This window comes from Marmota marmota, unplaced genomic scaffold (assembly GCF_001458135.2).
Source record: "Marmota marmota marmota unplaced genomic scaffold, marMar, whole genome shotgun sequence".
Taxonomy (NCBI): Eukaryota; Metazoa; Chordata; class Mammalia; order Rodentia; family Sciuridae; genus Marmota; species Marmota marmota.
The window spans coordinates 36671887-36690722 of NW_026000229.1; the positions used below are offsets into that span (position 1 = coordinate 36671887).

Sequence of the window (18836 nt, forward strand, 5' to 3'; positions counted from 1 at the left end):
CGTCCAAAGCCGCAGCCGCCATGACGCCCGCAGCCCCGCCCCCGGCCGGCCCCGCCCCACACTCCTCAGCTCTCCACAGGCCGCTGGACCCCTTTCCACTGGATGGAGCGAGAAGCAGTGATTTCTTTCGCCGGCCTCACTTGCTGCCACCCCAGAGTTAACAAATGATTGTATTTATTGACAAGTTCATACATCAGTACAAACGGACACGTTAAAAACAGCTCCCGCCCCGTGCGGCTGGGGAGGAGACAAGCGCCACTGCCGGAACAAAGTATAAAAGTTATAAATAAGGGGCTTTCAAAACTGGGACGGGGTAGTATGGACAGGGGCGGCAGTTACCGGTGGCCTCAGACATGCAGAAGGGGTCGGGGTGCCGACACGGCCACAAGACCCCCACCCACCCTGGGCAGGGGATAGGGAAAGGGCAGCTACCTTCTCACAAACCTAAGCAGGAATGTAGCTCTCTCCTAAAGCATCTGACTGAGGATTGCTAAGAACCTGGCCCCGGGGTGGAGCAAGGGGGTTGCAGTGCCAAGCCTGAGCCTTTGTGGTGGGCTGTGGCTGTTGGTGGTGATGGGGGCGGGCACAGCTGGAGTGAATTTCTACCCTCAGGCAGGCAGCTACAGTGCTGACAGGGGTCCACAGCCAGCTGTGAGAGTTTTGGAGGCCAGGATTTCATTTGAGTTTGACCATGCAGATGCTGGTGGTAGAGAAGAGTGGGGGCATGAAACGTTTTGGTCTTCTTAGGGCATTCAGGCTGATTGAACAGAGCTGGGCATGCTCCATAACCCAATTTTTTTCATAGCTTCTACATACAGAGCTTGCAGCCAGATAAGCCGGCTTTTTTGTGGCCTGAAGCTGTGGTAAAAGCTGCCCTGCTTTACCTGGGGCAGAGAGAAGCAGGAGGGCCCAGAGACACATTCTTCACCCCTACTCTGAAACAACTGCATCACTACTTGGTCCAACACCATGGGCCTACTACACCCTCTCCTTCCCCTCAACCCAAGAATGGCCCCTTAAATTCTAATCTGTCCCTCACCTCTGCCACTTACCTGTCCCACCTACCACTTTTCCTGTGTGTCTCTTGGCCCTGCTGCCTCCCTCCCCACAACCTCCAGTATCTGTAGAGCCCTTGATGGGTACCCAGCACTGTCTTTGAGGAGGCTCCTCATACTAGGTGTCTAATGGTCCATCACATAGCTAGGCTGTGGACATGAAGAATCCAGAATTTGGATGTAGTGTGTTCCATTCCTTTTTAAGTTCCACACAAGTTAGGGTAGTGAAACTGAGGCAGAATATGAGAGGAACCCAGGCACATATCAGCCATCCAAGGACTTTAGCAATGAGCACCCAACTGTTTGTGTGTGTACATTTTGTACGTATATGTGAGACTTCATCTGTGGCCAAGGTCCTCAGAAGGTGTGTAAGTGCCCTGTAAACCATGAAGGAAATTTCACACAGGCTTCTGACAGCATCACTCAGGATGCAGGGAGAACTTGGTGACCCTTGGGCTTCTGTAGCCTGCTGAGGACTAGGGTTGGAGGATAGAGAAGGCTAAGGAACTAAGGAAAGGAGGACAGGGCTTCATGTTTGCCCAGCAGAGGACCTTACTGTCCTGCAGCAATGGCACAGAGCTGGATCCACAAGCTCTGCCAGAGAGAGAAAAGGGGGCACAAGGGTAGAGACAATACGAGGGCCCTCTTGGGGGTTGAGTGGAAGTGGAATGTAGAGGCTCAGGTCCTGATACCAATTTGAGTTTCCTGATGGCTGGGGATGCTCTGGAAGTCCTGGCAGCTCTGTCCGCCTTCCTAAACTGCCAGGAACTGGGGGAAACAACGCCTGCTCTGGCAGCCAGGAGAGTGTAGCTGGTGTGGGAGGGGAAAGGAAATAGAGGTGAAAGTCCTCAGTTGACTGAAGGGCATTGAATACCACATTACCTCTCACCTCTACCCCCATGGAGTACCCTGTGAATGCTCCACCCCAGGGAGCTGATCCCTGAAGTAATTTCAAATGGCTTCTAAAAAAGAGGGCAAGCCCTTCCCAGTGTCCCCCAGATGGGGCAGGCTGCCCTCCTAGCCCTCACAGCACCATGATGACAAAGACCCAAGACCTACCCCTGCCATGACCCACTAGAACGGCTGTGGAGGCTGGAGTTTCAAAGATGTGAGGCAACAGTCTGGGAAATAAATTAATAAATACAGGGGCTCCTGGAGTAGTAGCTGGGAAAGCTGCTTCACCTCTGAGCACTGATCCCTGCTATCCACTCCCCACAGGTTTTGGTAAGTGGAAGAGGGGCTGCAGTTTGGAATGGGGAAGCATTCACTTGGGACAGGCTTCTGAAGCTAGAGTCTGCGTTCCATTCGCTGCTCCACGGCTCGAAGCAACAACTCTGAGTATTGCTCTAGTAGGGCCTGTGTCTGCTCAGCTCCCACAGCCCCAGGGCTACCGCCTGGACTGGACAAGGCTGCACCAGCCAGGGCCTCTAGCTCCTGACGCACTGAAGAGAAGGTGTCTCTGAGGAGCTGAGTGATTCGACTTTGCTCTGCTGAGGGCGTCTTGCAGCCAGCCACCTGCAATAAGACCCCTAGAAGTGAGCTGAAGGAACAGTGAAGGGTCTTGTCAATGTATATGTAAAAGGGAGGGGCCCCACCTGCTCCAGGTACCAGTAGGTACCTAGTTCAAGAGGTCTGGACTGGCCTATAACTCCCTTGCTGCCTCAGAAGAAGGGACTGGTTGGGAGTTCCACACTCCAAGAATCAATTTCATTATGACCTGGGAATATGGGACCCTCACAGACTAGAAGGTGACCCAGAAGAGGATCCCTTCAGATTATGGAATCACCTATATATTGTTAACCACTCCTTACAATTCATGTAGGCTCCACTTTCTCTTTCAAAACTTGGGCCCTGTTGGACTGTAGCCAGATAATTTTGGAAAATTTAAATTAAAAAAAATGAAAAGGGATACTGTTAATAATTACACAGGGACAACAGGCATAAACTGGGAGTGTCTTGAGAAAATTAGAACATGAGTCTTTCCATGGTCTATCCTCCTGTCTGAGGAGACCTCAAGCTCTTAACTAGAAATGACCAGTAGGTACCTAGTTCAAGAGGTCTGGACTGGCCTATAACTCCCTTGCTTCTTCTGCCCGGATGTCTTGAGTGCTTCACACTGTTAGTGGAAGATCCTTTTTATCATTGTAGACACTCAGCTATCAAACACCTCGCACTACTGTCACGCTCTGTCTTCCTGCCAGGTGGTGCCCAACGCTTACCGAGTGGTAGAGCTGTACAGCCTGGTGCACATTCCCACGGAGCTCTGCCACAAGTTTTTCACACTGCTCCAGGCTCACCACCAGTTCTGTGAGGAACAGATACAGCTCAGAAAGGCTCAGCAAGGGCTGGGATGTAGCTTAGTGTCTACCTTGCATTCGCAAAGCCCTAAGTACAACCCCCAGTTCCAAAAAAGAAAAAAAAAAAACACACCAGAAAGGCTCAGCAAGCCATTTCAGACTTTCCCATCCAGGGCTGCTCAGAGCAAGAGAGGCCTACCCCTCAGCACTGAAACCCCCACCAGCCCTCAATCCCTTCCTCCTGTCCCTTTTTTTCTTTCTTTTCTTTTCTTGAATCCCTTCCTCATGTCCCTTTTTTTCTTTTTCTTTTCTTTTCTTGAGATGAGGGTCTCACTACATTGCCCAGGCTGGTCTTGAACTTGTGAGCTCAAGTGATCCTTCTGCTTATGCCTCACAAGTAGCTGGGACTACAGGCCTGTGCCACTGTGCCTTGTTTCCCCCCTTCCCTTATAATACATTCTCCAAAACCACACAGACAACAAAGTCCAGAGGAGAGAGCCAGCTCAAACCCCAAGATCCAGAAGGGGTAAGTTGGTCACAAAGAGATCATGAAGGTTGGCAGGAGTGTCTCACCATCAGGGATATGACTTATGGGTTGAATGAGACAGGAGCAGACAGGATGAAGAACACTAGAGGCTGGATGCACAGAAATGGGATGGACCAGAGAGTGGCTAACAGAGACAGAAGAGAGAGGATGGGGCAGGAGATAAGAGCTGGAAGCTGTGCACACCTGAGTTCTGGCTCAGGGCTGCGCCTGGCCTGATACATTCCACGGGATTGGGAGTCCTCTCAGGGGGTAGGGGCTGCAGGTTCTCAGGGCTTCGGAGGAGGCTGACTGGCAGTTGCTGGGCACTGGGTCTGTTGGGCCCAGGCTGAGCCTGGCACTCCATCCTAGGCTTGGGAGCAGTACCCTCACCCAAACAGGCCCACCGCTCAGATGTGCTATGAGCCTTTCCTAGGCCTGCTGGGGAGCCAGACTGTTCTGCCTCATCAGGGGCCCAGCCCTTCATTACAGGTGAGAATGTAGCTAGAGTAGGATGATCAGGCAGTGGTTTGGGGATGTCCAAGACCAGATGAGCCCAGCTAGGAAGGGCCAGTTTGCTGAGTGGTGAGTTTCGAATAGAGACAGGAGCTTGAGTTTCTGCCATTAGGCCTAGGTTCTCCCCAACAGAGACGCTGCGGGATATCTTGGCCATAGAACTGGTGGTAGGGTTCTGGTAGGAGTAGGGCCAAGATGGACAGCCATCAACCTGGGGCAGGGAATCCAGGCCATCCTGGACTTCCATGTCCCGTGAGAGCAATGGGCCTGATGAAGGCATCTCATTTGCTGAGGAGACAAGAGATATATACAGGTCAAGTGATGAGGAAGGACACCCGGGTGCTACAGCTCAAACCTTAGGAGCTGGTGTTCCCTTGCACATGCCCACTAAGGATACCCACTGGCAGACACACCAGTCCTACCCTCCTCTAGTACACCCATGAGTTCCACACTCCCCACATTCTGGGGCTGAGCTCATCAGGCTCCTCACCCTGTGGCACCAGACTGTGCACAGACTGGGCTTTCTGGAGTCCAGCTGAGAAGCCAGCTGTGATCACTCTCTTGGGAGCCCAGCTGCTGTCCAGGTTGTGACGACGACGTGGCAATAGCACAGGGGCTGCCTGATGGGGGCTGGGGTTGGCAGGGGAGGGCTCCACCTCTGGAGGTGCTCCTGGAGGGTTAGCATCACTGCCTCTCTGTTGCTCGCCAGACACCTGTGACACCTGGATGCGTCTCGACATCAATGCCAGGCTTGAAGAGGATGGGTCCCTATAGGGAGGAGATGTAGAATAAGGCCCAGAGAAAACTTAGTGTTTCTTCCACTAAGCAGCAGGGCGGGGGGGGAGGGGAGGCACAGAGGGAGCATATTGATTCCTGCACCAGACAAGTGCCAGACAAGTGCCAGGAGAAGACAGGCACAATCCAGTCCACCATGGTTGAGGTGAGACCAGTTGTCCTAATATTTGGAGCACAGAACACCCTTAGAAAGGGGGACAGGAGGGCTGTGTACTCCCCAGAGGTAGGAGCACTGGGAAGTTAGCAGAGCCAAGCTTCTGTGGGGAGGGGTCTCTGTACCTGAGTGGAGGAGTCTGTGCTTGCAACAGGAATCGTGAAGAGATGCTTTGAGATTCTGTCCTCTCTGGTACCCGCACTGGGCCCCCTGCCAGTCATGGAAATCATGAATTGAGACAAAAAGCCAAGACTTTGCCCCAGATTCTGCTTCCCCTAGAGGCAAACCCCAAAGCATTGCCTTCCTGACCCTCCCTCTCAGCTGGGCAAGGAGAGGAAGAGGGCAGACTATAGTGACCAAATATTGACCCTCTGGCCACACCTGGAGCAGCCCCATTGGCCAGAGTCTCAAAGTGCTGTTTTAGAAACTGCTCCTGGTCCGGGGTATGGGGGCTGCCTTCTTGCAGCTCATAAGGGCCAGTTCTTCCCTCCTCTTCCTCCTCTTCTTCATCACCCTCAGCTGGTTCTTCAAGGTCTGAGGAGATGCCATCCACACTTAGGGGCTCCGTGCTCTCGGAGTCTGGATGTGGGGGAGTGGAGAGGCATCACACTGCACCCATCTGAAGCATCCCCTGCTTCAGTCAACTGGTCCCTCCCTAAGGGATGTAGCCTCACCTTCATTGGGGTGCTCAGGGCTGGAAAGGCGGCTGCTGCTGTAATCCACAGAGCAGGCACTGTCAGGGCTGTGCTTTTCTGAGCCCCTGCTACCTGGGTACACTCTTCCTAGGGCTCCTCGGGTTGGAGCCTGCACCTGGAACTCACTGCTAGAAAAGAAGAGGCAGTGAGCATAAGAGAGCAGCAGCCCCACTGGATTCCTGCCTGGGAGCAGGACTAGGGAGGAGGTGGTGGTAAGGTGTCAGACAAGCCCTTAGCAACCTGGGGCCCAGCCCTCACCCAGCTGAAAAATGCTCAGAGGGAAGGAGAAAACAGGGCTGTGGCCAGGGCAGAACCCTTGCCTGGTATCCATGGTGGGGCTGTCACTGGGTTCTGGGTAGACAATACCATCTTCACTGGGTGCGGCTTCCAGATCTTGGGCAAAGACCCCTTCTTCTTGTGACAACAATCGGATAAGGTGGGGACAGGAACAGGGTTGGGAAGCCTGAAGCTGAGGGGATTTTTCATTCTGGGAACATACAAAAGAACATTATGGGAGTTACTAAGGAGAGAAGAGGGTCCTGGTAAAGAGGTGAAGGCGGGTAAGGATTTGGTGTGCACCAATTCTGAGAAAACTGAGTACTTCAACTCTGAGGACAGACACCAGACAGCTAGACTAGGCTCTGACTGGTATTGTGAGCTTCTGGAAGACCTATATTAGCACACTCTGTGCTGCCAACCTCCAGCCCCACTTAATACCAAGTCCTCCAAGGAACCTGGCTGGCCCAGGGCAAAGGTCATCTTTCTCTCTTCACCCCCACCCCTTCTCTGCCCACCTCCATCACCATACCATACAACTAGCCAGCCTTAACCTGAACTTGCAGTTCAGGTGACCTATGTGCCACAGAAGCAAAGCAAGCATAGATGGACCAATACTCAGGCTGCAGCTATTGGCATGAGATATTGGCATGAAACTGATTAAGGCTCCCTGGAGACCGCTAGAGATCTGGGGAAAAGCTGGCTCACCTGGCTAGCATGTGAGGTTACAGGGGCTTTCTGACCATGCTTTCCAGGACCAGATGGAGTCATGGCCAGAGAGTCCTGGCAGTGGCCCTGAGGGCTTGGGGTAAGGGTCTCCAGCTGCCGCAGGTCCAACATAGAGCAAACACTCAGTTCTACGCCTGGCTGAGCCCAACGCCCCCTTCTTCTGGGTCCTGAGTTGGCTACAGGAGCTGGGTCTAGGAATTCCACTGTCTCCTGTGCCTGGTACAGATAAAAAGTAAAGGAGGAATAACAACAAGAACCACACAATGCTATCAATAAGCACTCATATGTCCCTTACTATATGCCAGGAACTAGTTCATTTCATCCTCACAACAATCTTATGAAGTAGGTATCATCCCCATTCTTACAGATGAGGGGATGAAAGCACACAGGGCTTAAGTGACCAGTCCAAGTCTCACAAACAATAGGTGGCCTTCAGGTGGGGCTGGCTCCAGAGTTCATCCCTTCACTGCTTTTCATACCTTCACATAGGAATGTCTAGTCTCTGTCTTCACCATGTCTCTAAAGGTCCTTTACCCTGAGGTCAGACCTAACAGGGCCCCAAAGTTCCTTCACAAAATGAAGGACCAAAATTCCAGCTTGAGATGTATGATGTGGTCAAAATAACACAGCAGGTACAATTCTACCATCACTCTGTGAAACTGCAGCTACTAATACAGGGTGATTGGCTTGAAATATCTCCATGGGACATACGAGGGCTGGGCTGCTTTGGGGTTTGCTGTGAAAGCCTTTAACCCCCTCTGGCTACTCTCAAGTAGTCACTCAGTAATTGGTCCCTTTATAGCCTTTTCCCTCCAACTATTCTGCAAATACTATGCTTACCTCTCCTAATTGGGAGTAGTGTACTCTTTAGACCTACACTTTCTCATTTCTGCTTTTTGTACACTTGGTTTTCCTGGACTTTAATTCTAACCATGTGGCTCAGATGCCCTTTTCTATTCCCCACCTCAAGTTGCTTTCAGATGGCATTTCTCCCAGGCCCTAGGCAGCTGAATGGGTTGGAGCAGCTCCCCTAGTGCTAAACAACATTTTCTGGTACAGGATGGAAAGACTAGGACTTTCTTCACTCTTAACTGGGACCAGCTGCTTGAACTCCTTCTGGTAATGCCTTTCTTGGAGCATACGAGCAGACCCTCTGTCCAAATACCTCACAACACACAAAGGGTTCTGCTCCCTCCCCACCACCATTTCACCTCCTGTAACCCTGGAAGCACATTTGAATGAAGGAGACTTACTCGGCTCATCTCCCAATGGGACAGGCTTCGGGACAGGGCTGGGCTGGGGACCGAGGCTAGAAAGAAATGGGAAGTGAGAAGGAGTTTCTCCTGACTACCCACCCCTGGAACTGGGACCCCACATCAGCCTATCCCCTGCATTGCCACAGTGATGCCCCAGTTTCCTCAGTTCATGCTAATCTCACCCTAGGGTCACAGAAAGGATCTATCTAGCCATTACACCATCTGTTGGCTCTCTGGCCCCACACCAGACTGCTACAGACCAGGCTCTTTCTTGGTACTCTTGGCAAGGATGGGAAGAGCTGGCAGTTCTTCTTCTTCAGTACCCTCATCTTCTCCCTCCTTGTCACTGTCTGATGAGAGAGCTGGTCCAGGAGAGAGCATCACTGGGGTCTGGGGCCTGAGTCCAAGATAAGGGAGGTCATGGGGATAGCAGATACACTGAGGAAAAAGTCAGGATGATAATACTCTGTGTTTGAGAAGCAAGACCTTGGGAGATAAAGTTGCTGAATGGCAAGAGGAGCAGTGAGATCACATCAAGCCATCTGGACACCCACCCATCATTTTCACATATTTTGTTCTCACCAGTTTGGTCCGGAAGCCCTTTGGGGAGAGGTGGGTCCTTGCTGTTTGCCCCCTCGCTGACGCTGGCGCAGCTCGGCCAGACGTTGCCTCATGCTGATGGTCATCTCAGAGCTCAGACGCCATACAAATATGCAGCTGGGATATAGCCACAGAGTTGGGTAAGGGAGAGGCAGGGCAGGACTCTGGAGGTGGCAACACCATTAGTCCTCCTTTCCTGTGGACTAGCAAGAAGATCACAGCCACCCTCCACTGCCAGGGTAGGCCCAGTCAAGAAATTTCCATGTTCAGCCCTACTTTCCAGAGATGTGTGAGATGAACAGAGGGGAAGGACAGTGTGTGCTTGTGGCACAGACAAAGAATATGTTTCTAGGGGAAGCTGGCTTCTACTTACCTGTCCCCTGAAACACTGATGAGATGTTTGCAATCATTACTAAATTTCATGCCAGTGACAATCTCTGTGAAGAACAAAGAATATAAGCCACCCTGAATTTCCAACCACTCCTGTCTGACCTAACTGTGGAGATGGTGGCTGGTTGGAGGGGAAGGTCAGATAGCTCTGTTGGGTCACAAGAAACTAAGTGAAGAAAGAGTAGAGTTCTAGGAGTAGAGTAGTGGGGCTACACTCACCTGAATGGCCAAACATGGTGGCCACGCACTCGCCTGAGGAGAAGTCAAAAATTGAGAGGTTCTTGTCGGAACAACTGGTAGCAATGTAGATCCCTGAAGGGTCTGTCTGCACCTGAGGAGTGGAGTCACATAGATGAAGAGTACAAAAGAGCCACTGCTTCTTCACCTCATACTTTTCTGTCCCCTTGTACCTTGGCCCAGTGCCCATCCCACTAGGCCCTTACCTTAATTAGAGTGCCATCCTCACCCTGTGATCCTTTAAACAGCTTTTTCTGCTTCCCACTGCTGATGTTGAAGATCCTATAAAAACACACACACACACACACACACACACACACACACACTTGCTCTTATAAGGAGGAGTGACAATCAAGCACACTTGGGTGGTAGAAATGCCAGCAGTCACTCCTGGGAGCTAACCCCCAACACCATAGGGGCCACCATTCTTGGGTGAGGCACAGTACTTATTGTGTAAGTTCAAGGGGATACAAAGTCCTGGACAAAAAGATACATATGGGAAATGAGCTGTATAGAGTTGATTCCTTAGAACACGAAAGAATGTGGTCTGACAATCTGAGAGGGGGATGCCCACCGAATATTTCTGTCCTGGCAGCCGATGGCCGTGTACTTCCAGCTAGGCTCCACATCCATGTCATAGAGGGTTGTCTTGCGTACCACATGGTGTGTCCGTGTAAAGTGTACTCCATCTCCAGACTGCAGAGGTGGAGCATGTGGTCAGTCCCATACCCAAATGCCTCACCAGACCCACTGAGCCCTGCTTTTACCCCCCTTCACCTCCCAGTACCCTCACCTTCTGTGCAGTGCGGAAGTAGATGCTCTTGTCTGCTCCACAGCTGATCATGCGCACTTGCCCATCGCTGGCTATGGAGGAAGGGGACCTAGCTACTCCCACTATTCCCACTGCATGGGAGCAACTTTCCTCTGTGTTTTCACCCATTCAAGCTATTCTACATGGTGGGTCAATCAATTAAATAAGAATGCTTCCCTCTAAACCCAGGTTTTCCTTTTTCCCCATCCTCAACCCAAACTGGTTTGCTCAGGGTCCTCCAGACTGAAAGACTATATTCCATTTGTCTTCCCATCCAACCCCAGGCCTCCCAGCTGCTGTCCAACTTCCACACCACTGGCAGACCTTTTTCACAGAAATAGAAGGTGGTGTAGGTGGCAGAATGTATCTCAATTGCCCTGTCCCACCTGCAAATTTGACAGCAGTGATGGAAGATGAGTGCTCATCCAGCGTCTGCTGTAGGCTATACTCCCGCCCAGCATCTAGTACGTGGATCAGCCGGTCACGGCTTGCTGACGCTAGCAGCTTCAGACCTAGGGTTGGAAGAATTCAATCAACCCACATGTTCCCTGAGCATGTTCTTAACTAGGCCTGACAAAGAGCCCCAAAGAAATTGAACCTCACGTCTCTAAGCTACATCAATCATGGAGCAGGGACAGAGCTGTTCTCTTCTAACTCTACAAAGACCAAATAATCTAAAAGATGATCAGCCTCACATATAAGAGCTAGGATACATATAAGTGGCACTAGAGGGATTGGAGGACTCTATGCCATTTTGGGCTACAGAATGGGCATCCTGCTTACCTGTATCTGGCTTAGAGTACTCCAGGCACAGGATCTCTGAGTCATGTGCCTCCACCTTCAGCATCTCACTCAGAGACTGCAGTTCATGCACCCTACAAAGAGGAGCAGAGGAAGAAAGAGGTCACTGCCAGGCCACAGGAGGAAGGACTCATCCCCTTTGTCTACTATATCTTCTCCTCCAAATTCTTCTTTTCAAACTTTTAAGCTTAGAAAAAAGTTCCAAAAAGAGTACAGAGGTTTCTTATTTTCCTTCCTCAGCTTTTGCTAATGTTAACATTTTGTATAACATGATAGTACAATTATCAGAACTAGGAAATTTACAGTGGTACAATACTGTTTCCATTTGTACAGAAGTAACATAATATATTAAATATGAAAGATCTTATCAATGCTTGATTATTGAAACCATTTAAGTATCCCTAAATAGTGACAAAGAAAACAAAAACAAAGACCTTACTCAAATTTCACCATTTTTTTTCACAAGTCCTTTTTACTTGATCCAGGATCCTACCCAGAGTACAAATGTCATCTATTTGTTACTTCTTAACTTCCTGTAGTCTATAATAGTTTTTCAATCCTTCCTTACCTTTCATGTCCTTGATACTTTTGAAAAGTATTGATTAATTACTCTGTTGTATGTATCTCAATTTGAGTCCGTCTGGGGTTTTCTCATGAGTGAATTGAGTTTATGCATTTTGGGTAAGAAGACCACAGAAACAATGTTATATACTTAGAACATCGTATTATAGGCTTCATCATGTTGATGTGTGGATATTAACTATTATCACTTGATTAAGATGGTCTCTCTCATGGTAAAGTTATTATCATTTCCTTTCAAGTTAATAAATAATTGTTCCTCAACCTTTTTGAGACAAATCCTCCTAAAGCTCTGTTCTTGGGGCCCTAACTACCCCAGCCTACACCATAGGTCAGTACCCACTCTGGACCTGGCATTACCTAAGTGTGCCCATACGGTCTCCAGAAGCTAGATGCTGTCCATTGGGGCTAATACACACAGAGCGAATGCCCACACGGGGATCCATCAGGGAACCATCAGCTTTGTCTCCTCCAGGCATCTCAGTGTCCAGCAGGGCCTGAGTGTTCCCATCCACATAGATTATCTTAATGAGATCCTAGTAGAACAGGTTAGAAGATGTGGATAAGGGAAACTTGATAGTATAGCTGAGAAAAGAAAGGAATGCTGGGCAATATAAACCTTGACTCATATAGCCCAACCAAACAAGAGCTGGAAAATCAAGGTCTGAGGGCCCAGTTGTTGAGAATGATGTGTGAAGGCTGTAGGTATGGGAGAATTAAGTATGGAGTGGGGGCCCCAGGGTCTCAGGCTCACATTACTGAGAATGTTTCTGTGCAGGGTGGAGCCATGTACTCCTGAGCTCTCAGTGTTCCACAGGCGGATGGTGTTGTCTGAGGAACAGGTAATAAAGGAACTGGGGGGCAGGCAGGCCTGGTTACTGTCCTTCACCTCAGGATACACCTAGAGGGACAAAGGGAAGAGAGACAAAGGGAAAGGGTCCATTCTCTGCCCAAGGAAATGAAAGGGAATGAAATTAAAAACAGAATGCTGGCTATGACTTAGCTGGGTACTCCACATACAGTATGCAAAGCCATAACATATACTCTATATATTTTTTTTGAAATATTTTTTTAGTTGTAGAGGAAAACAATACCTTTATTTATTTGTTTGTTTATTTTTATATGGTGCTGAAGATCAAACCCAGTGCCTCACATGTGCCAGGCCGGCACTCTACCACTGAGCCACAACCCCAGCCCCATACTTTATATAATGACTAAGGGAAAACCCATTAACCAAGCACTTACTACGCACCACTCCTCTACGTCTCCCACTTATATCTTTTCATTTTATTCTTACAATAATTAGATGAATCAGGAATATCATTTTATAGCTGAGGAAACTGAGGCTTGGTCAAGTTTAATAACTTGTTCAAAATCACTGATCCCAGGATGAGGCAAAACCAAGGACAGATGGGTCAGATTGGAAGAAGCCTAGGATGCATAGCAGTAAAATTCAAGCTCAATCCCAGGATCCACAACCGGGACATCACTGGAGAAATAGGGAGGCAGCAGGAACATATGGTTATACTTAGGGTTCCCCACTTTCTGTCCTCAAAATGGCATCCCAGCAAACCAAGTCAACCCACATACCTCCACACTCCAGACGCAGGAGGAATGATACAGAGCCGAGTACACCTTGCCCACTTTCTTAGGGTCCCTCACATCCCAAACATAGATGCTGTGGTCATTGTACACACAAGACAGCCACTGATTAGCTGGATCGAAGGTCAAGGCAATGGTGTCTGGATACCTAGCATTTGCCCCTCCAGAAAAGAGGCGACTGTTGGGGAGAGGACAAAACAAACTGGTGAGACCAAAGGGAATGAAGAGAAGCTGACTCACAAGAAAGGGCAGGACATGGGCATCCCCTGTAGACATGCAAGTTTAGAGGTAGTTGCTTGAGAACAAAGAAGCAGCCTCTTATACCCATCAGCTGAGAGTTGACTGGTACTAGCTACTGGGCCACAATGCTCTCCTGATGAACAGAATTAAGTTCACAGAATATCAAAGCCAGACAAGGTGATTCTGTAGCCATAATAGGGCAAAACAAAATGAGACTATTCTGCAATCATTTCTGCACACAGAGGAAAACAAGATCACCATCCAAGCCTCAAAAATGACCAAACATCACCCTTTCCTGTCTAACACAATTGATGGCCACTTCTTTACCATATAACAGCTTAACCCCATACTCTTCCTTCTAGTTCTTAGATAAAAAGCATCAAGAGGACCAGTTGTGAAATTTCCCCTAGGAATTGTTCCCTAATAGCATCCAACCAGAAAAAAACTTCAATCCCTTAAACTATTCCTAAAATAATCTAATGCAATCCCAAATCCTATAATAAGCTATTCTAAACACCCACCTACTGAGATACTCCCTGGTCCTCCATGGTGCAAGGTCTCCTTGGTTCCAAAAGTATCAATAAAACCAAATGAATTTGTCTACAGAGGTGATCCTGGTAATCTCTGGGCATCAATACACTCTTTATTTATTTCTCTGAAGCACTTTTGACAAGGAAGTCTGGGTACATGGTAAGGCAATGAATGGAGGCAAGGGCCCACATAGCTCACCTGGCCTCAGTGATACTGGCAATGTCTGTCCCCAAGGCATGGGGTCTGGGCAAAGTGCTGAGGAAGTGTAGGTTAGAGGGGTTGAAAAGACGCACAGTACCATCAGCACAGCCACAGAAGATGTAGTCTTGGCTCACAGAGATGCAGTGGGCCACTGTGGTCTGTGGGCAAAGTAACTCAGGTCAGTAAGAGCCACCTGCCCATTCAGTCTTTTCTTCTCTTCCCAAACCCCTCAATAACAGTCCCCTGCTGAGAGGAGAGAAAAGTCAAGGTGGGGATGAGGGAATAGCAGCCCAGCTGCTATGTCTTGAGCCCCTCAACTATCATCCAGTGGTACTCTCCCTCCAGCAACAGGTGGCCAGAGGGCCCAGGGTCCTATGCAGTTGAGGGATGGAGATCAGGGAGATCTAAGGCACCAGAAGTTTTGGCAAAGAGGATAAAGTGCCAGGTGCGGGGCATATGCCTATAATCCTAGCAGCTTGAAAGGCTGAGGCAGTTCAAAGTTCAAAGCCAGTCTCAGCAATTTAGCAATACCCTCAGCAACTCAGTGAGACCCTGTCTCAAAATAAAAAATAAAAAGGGCTGGGGCTGTAACTCAGTGGTTGAGTACCCCTGGCTTCAATCCCTAGTACCAAAAAAAAAAAAAAAAAAGATAAAGTAGGAAAAGCCTAGCAGAGAGAAACAGTCTGAGGAATAGAGGAGGTCTAGGCAGCACTTACTGTGAAGCTGTCTGTGTTCTGAGCAGAAGAGGAAAGCAGGGGAGAGAGCAAGAAAGAGAGAGAGCAAGAGGAGGCAGTTACACAGATCACCAGGAGCTGGCACTGGGCCAACTCTCGCAACCCAGGCTTCCTTCTTCTGGAGTCCCCTCCTGCATGCATGAAGGCCCACAACCTAGGATCTGGAGCCCCCAACATCAGTTCTCCCAACTTGAGCCATGCCCTTCTCTGGTACAGAGGTACTTACTCTCAGCTCCACCCACTTGTCCAAAAGCCTGCGATCACTGAACTCACACAGCAGGCCTGAGGATGTGATGCAGAAAGTGCTGTCGGCTTTCTTTCCTCGGCCACAGGCCACATCAGTAAACAGGTTGTTCCGTAGCTCCCCCAGCAACCCTGAGCGGCCCAGCAGGGGTACAGTGGCATTTACCTGTAGAGACATGCCACCACTAGCCATCCATCCACCCCAGATCCTTCCCCCTAGAAAAGAGGTCCTAGGAGAGGGGAAGTGGCAAGGTCCCTTGCTTTTTGAGACTACTGTTTTAGCCCATATAACACCTGGCTCATTCAAAATTTCTGTGTGGTGGCTGAGCAGGCAGAAGAGGCCCAAGTGGAATAGTCTTCTCCCAGAGTTGGAGACTATCTCAGCACCTCACCTTTGAAGTCTTGCTGTCATCAAGGTACCAGAATTTGATGTGTCGGTTGCCTGCAGTGACAAAGTAGCTGCAATCTTCAGAGAAGGACACAGCTGTCACCCGACTGGACACCTTATTGGAGGCCACCACAATGTTTTTCTGGTGGGAAAGTCAAAAGAAGAATCAAGGGTTTGTCTCTCTGGGCTAAGAAGAAAGAGACTCAAATAGAAGAGAGTTAGAAAAAAATTCTACTTGGGGGAAAAAATGTTTCTTTCTAAGATCTGCTGGAAAAAAGAGGGGTAGAAGAGAATTCCTTTCTAGAGGAATTGAAAAGATACATTTCCTTTAGAGGTCAGAAAGACATAAAGCAAGCCCTTTCTAGCAACATGGTTGAAACACAGTTGCTATTTTCTTCTTCAGATCTTTTTCTAGGATGAGACTGAGATCAGCAAAGTCGATTGAAGTAGCTCAGGGCAGCAGCTCAGGGCAACAGCTTCCTGACTCCCCAATTGACAATTGGACTCCCACAAAGCTTCCAGGCCATCCCACCTACCACTCACCTTCCAGGCCCAAACGTTGACAATCATATCATGCTGGTAGCCCACGGAGACAATGTACTTGGCACTAGGGGAGAAGGCCACACAAGCCACACCATACTTATGCTCTTGCAGCTCTGCCACTTGGCTATGCTCAGCCACATCCCAAACCCGCACGGCAGGCATGTGCCCACTCTGCAGGGAGGTAAGAACTGTAAGTGAGGACCATAGATAGATTATAGCCTCCCTTAAAGGTCTTTCAGAGTGGGAGCCCTCACCTCCTTACTACTGGACACCATCTCTAATGGTCCCCTGGCCAAAAGTCAAGAGCAGGGTGCTATTCAGAACAGATATAGAGGAGACATGATAAATATCTGACCGTGTTAGTGATTATTAGAGATACAGTGGTTCCAGATTTTATTCAGTGTATCTGGGTAGAGGCCCAGACCTCCGTATTTGGCCAAAGCTCCTTGAATGATTCTGATGGACAGATAGCTTTCTATCACCACTCATGTCTGTTTCTACCCTTCCTGTAAGAGACTGAGAGGGCAGAAGTATTCTGCATGTGCCCAGCAGGGGGCCTCCAGGGATAAGGAATATTTTAGGTCAGTGGTTTTCTGTATGCTTCCCTAACCACCCACATCATTATTCTCTGGGAACTTGTTAGAAAAGTCATTTGGGGATTCCCAGACCTGTAGAATCAGACAACTCTGAGGGCAGGCCCAGTAACATGTACTTTAACAAGCCTTCCAGGTGATTCTGATGCATACCAATGCTTAGAACTACTTGTTTAAGGTATAGAAAAAACAGGATTTGGCATCAGTTCAGGAAGACAAATTGACAATAGCCTAACTGAACACAGGATTATGGTTTTGCTGAGGGCAGACAACCCACACTCTTAATAGAATTGCTGCTTCTCTCCTTCACTCACCTCTCCAGTGACCAAGTACTTGCCATCAGGGGAGAAGGCAAGAGCAGTGATAGTTTTCCTGCAAGAGATGGGGCAGATTCAGAGGCACAGTGGCAATCTGCCCCCCCCCCTACCCACCCACTGCCAGGACCTCTCCCAAAGGCACAACCAGGAGACTCAAATGGCATAGCACTGCCTTATCTGGCCCTGGCCCCAACCATGTCCCAGTCAGAGTCTCAGTGTCCTCTCATGCTGCCAGGAGGAAGAAGTTTTCCCTGAAGCCAGGCCTACCTACCTGGAACTGTTGAGGATGTGATGCTGTTTGTGTTTCCGGGGATTGAAAAGCACAACCACACACCTGAGGAGATGAGTGAGACATGAGACTCAGCACCAAATCATAGCTTCCCCAGAAGCTTGCAGGCCATCTAAGACTTCCAGTCACCCAGCAGAGGAAACATTCAAGCTCAGAAAGATTCCTATGCTTTCTCCTGGAAACCTGTTCTTGCTTCCTTTCTCCATCCAAGAGAGACTGTCTCTGTAGCCCCGCAGGATAAAAAGGCTCCCTGGACATCTATACCCACCAAGTTCCCAAGTACCAACCCACAATCTCTGGCCATAGCTACAAAGAGCAGCAGGAACACAGGCCTTCCCAAAGCCCTTGCAAATACCTGAGGAAGGAGTAAAGGAGGGAAGAATCAATGTGATTTAGGTAAAGCAGGCCTCAGGTGTACAGCCTGTTCTCAGGCTTAGAGCCTGACACAGCCATTTGTGTGTCAATCATTTGTGCCCAAAGGAGGAGTAAGGCCTCTCATGTGTGTGGACGTGTGTACACCTGGCAGGAACTGGCCTTCAAAACTTCTACATATTGGATAAGGAAGAACATGGGAGGCCTCAAGGGGACCAAAACTACAGGGAGGCCTGGTAAGACAGGAATAAGAGATAGAGATAGCTTGAGAGGACCTGAGAAAACCTTACAGAGCCACAGAGCTCCCAAGCCCATCTCAGATAATCCCTGAATAGGGCCTCCTGACTGCTACAAAAGGATAAGAAGGGACTTTGCCTGCCTTGCACAGAAGGTTCAGAAAATATCATTTGGCCACTAAAAATTGCTGGGCTGAATTCATGATGATGACAGACCTGGGGTGTATTTTTTTCATACACTGAAAAAAAGTCTTGGGCTGGGGATGTGGCTCAAGCGGTAGCGCGCTCGCTTGGCATGCGGGCGGCCCAGGTTTGATCCTCAGCACCACATACAAACAAAGATATTGTATCTGCCGAAAACTAAAAAAAAATAAATAAATATTAAAAAAAAAAGAAAAAAGTCTTAAAATCTGAATATCTAAATCTGTAAAATTTCAACTATAACTACTATATTTTTTTCATACACCTATTCAGGAGTGATTGAGCACTCCAGCCAGGTAATAAGACTGCTGAACAGGATCAGGTCCAGATTGCCCAGAGGCAGCTCCAGGGAGGGAAGCTGGGTGGCAGGCATCAAAAGGAAGAAGCCAGAAGCCAGTAGCCAGGCAGTGTTCTTGTTAGGCTCCTTGGCTTTGAGCAGGCTCTGGCCTGTTCCCCACCTTCCTCACCTGTTCATTAGCAGTGGAACTAGCTGACAAGAGCAAGCTTGGAGGCTGCTATACCAGGGAAGAGGAGGAGAAGAATGAGCAAATAGCTACTTCCCCAAGTCCTAAACTTTTGTTAGGGGGAAGCCCACTGCAGTCCCCATATCTAAACCCCACTGCTGCTGAAAA

At 49.1% G+C, this 18836-nt stretch overlaps 1 protein-coding gene across 14 annotated transcripts in view; it reads right to left on the minus strand.

Moving 5' to 3' along the window:
- Positions 1–157: 157 nt before the first annotated feature.
- Mapkbp1 (mitogen-activated protein kinase binding protein 1) overlaps positions 158–18836 on the minus strand; it is a 59784-nt gene continuing 41105 nt past the window's right edge. For 4 of the 14 annotated variants that reach the window (XM_048792919.1, XM_048792917.1, XM_048792918.1 and 1 more), the window contains 29 exons: positions 17378–17440; positions 17104–17161; positions 16197–16367; positions 15658–15795; positions 15249–15431; positions 15005–15022; positions 14286–14446; positions 13305–13494; positions 12469–12615; positions 12075–12250; positions 11118–11209; positions 10721–10846; positions 10317–10387; positions 10098–10219; positions 9730–9805; positions 9506–9617; positions 9270–9333; positions 8879–9013; positions 8557–8693; positions 8294–8349; positions 7020–7256; positions 6356–6522; positions 6015–6163; positions 5722–5919; positions 5466–5550; positions 4882–5159; positions 4083–4679; positions 3275–3360; positions 158–2570 (listed from right to left, as the gene is read on the minus strand). In XM_048792919.1, the coding sequence (XP_048648876.1) occupies positions 2343–2570; positions 3275–3360; positions 4083–4679; positions 4882–5159; positions 5466–5550; positions 5722–5919; positions 6015–6163; positions 6356–6522; positions 7020–7256; positions 8294–8349; positions 8557–8693; positions 8879–9013; positions 9270–9333; positions 9506–9617; positions 9730–9805; positions 10098–10219; positions 10317–10387; positions 10721–10846; positions 11118–11209; positions 12075–12250; positions 12469–12615; positions 13305–13494; positions 14286–14446; positions 15005–15022; positions 15249–15431; positions 15658–15795; positions 16197–16367; positions 17104–17161; positions 17378–17440 (4321 nt within the window). In that variant the 3' untranslated portion in view covers positions 158–2342. Of the gene's footprint in view, positions 2571–3274; positions 3361–4082; positions 4680–4881; positions 5160–5465; positions 5551–5721; positions 5920–6014; positions 6164–6355; positions 6523–7019; positions 7257–8293; positions 8350–8556; positions 8694–8878; positions 9014–9269; positions 9334–9505; positions 9618–9729; positions 9806–10097; positions 10220–10316; positions 10388–10720; positions 10847–11117; positions 11210–12074; positions 12251–12468; positions 12616–13304; positions 13495–14285; positions 14447–15004; positions 15023–15248; positions 15432–15657; positions 15796–16196; positions 16385–17103; positions 17162–17377; positions 17441–18836 lie in introns of those variants that run through there. The other 10 variants (XM_048792928.1, XM_048792926.1, XM_048792920.1 and 7 more) reach the window with 9 other exon arrangements.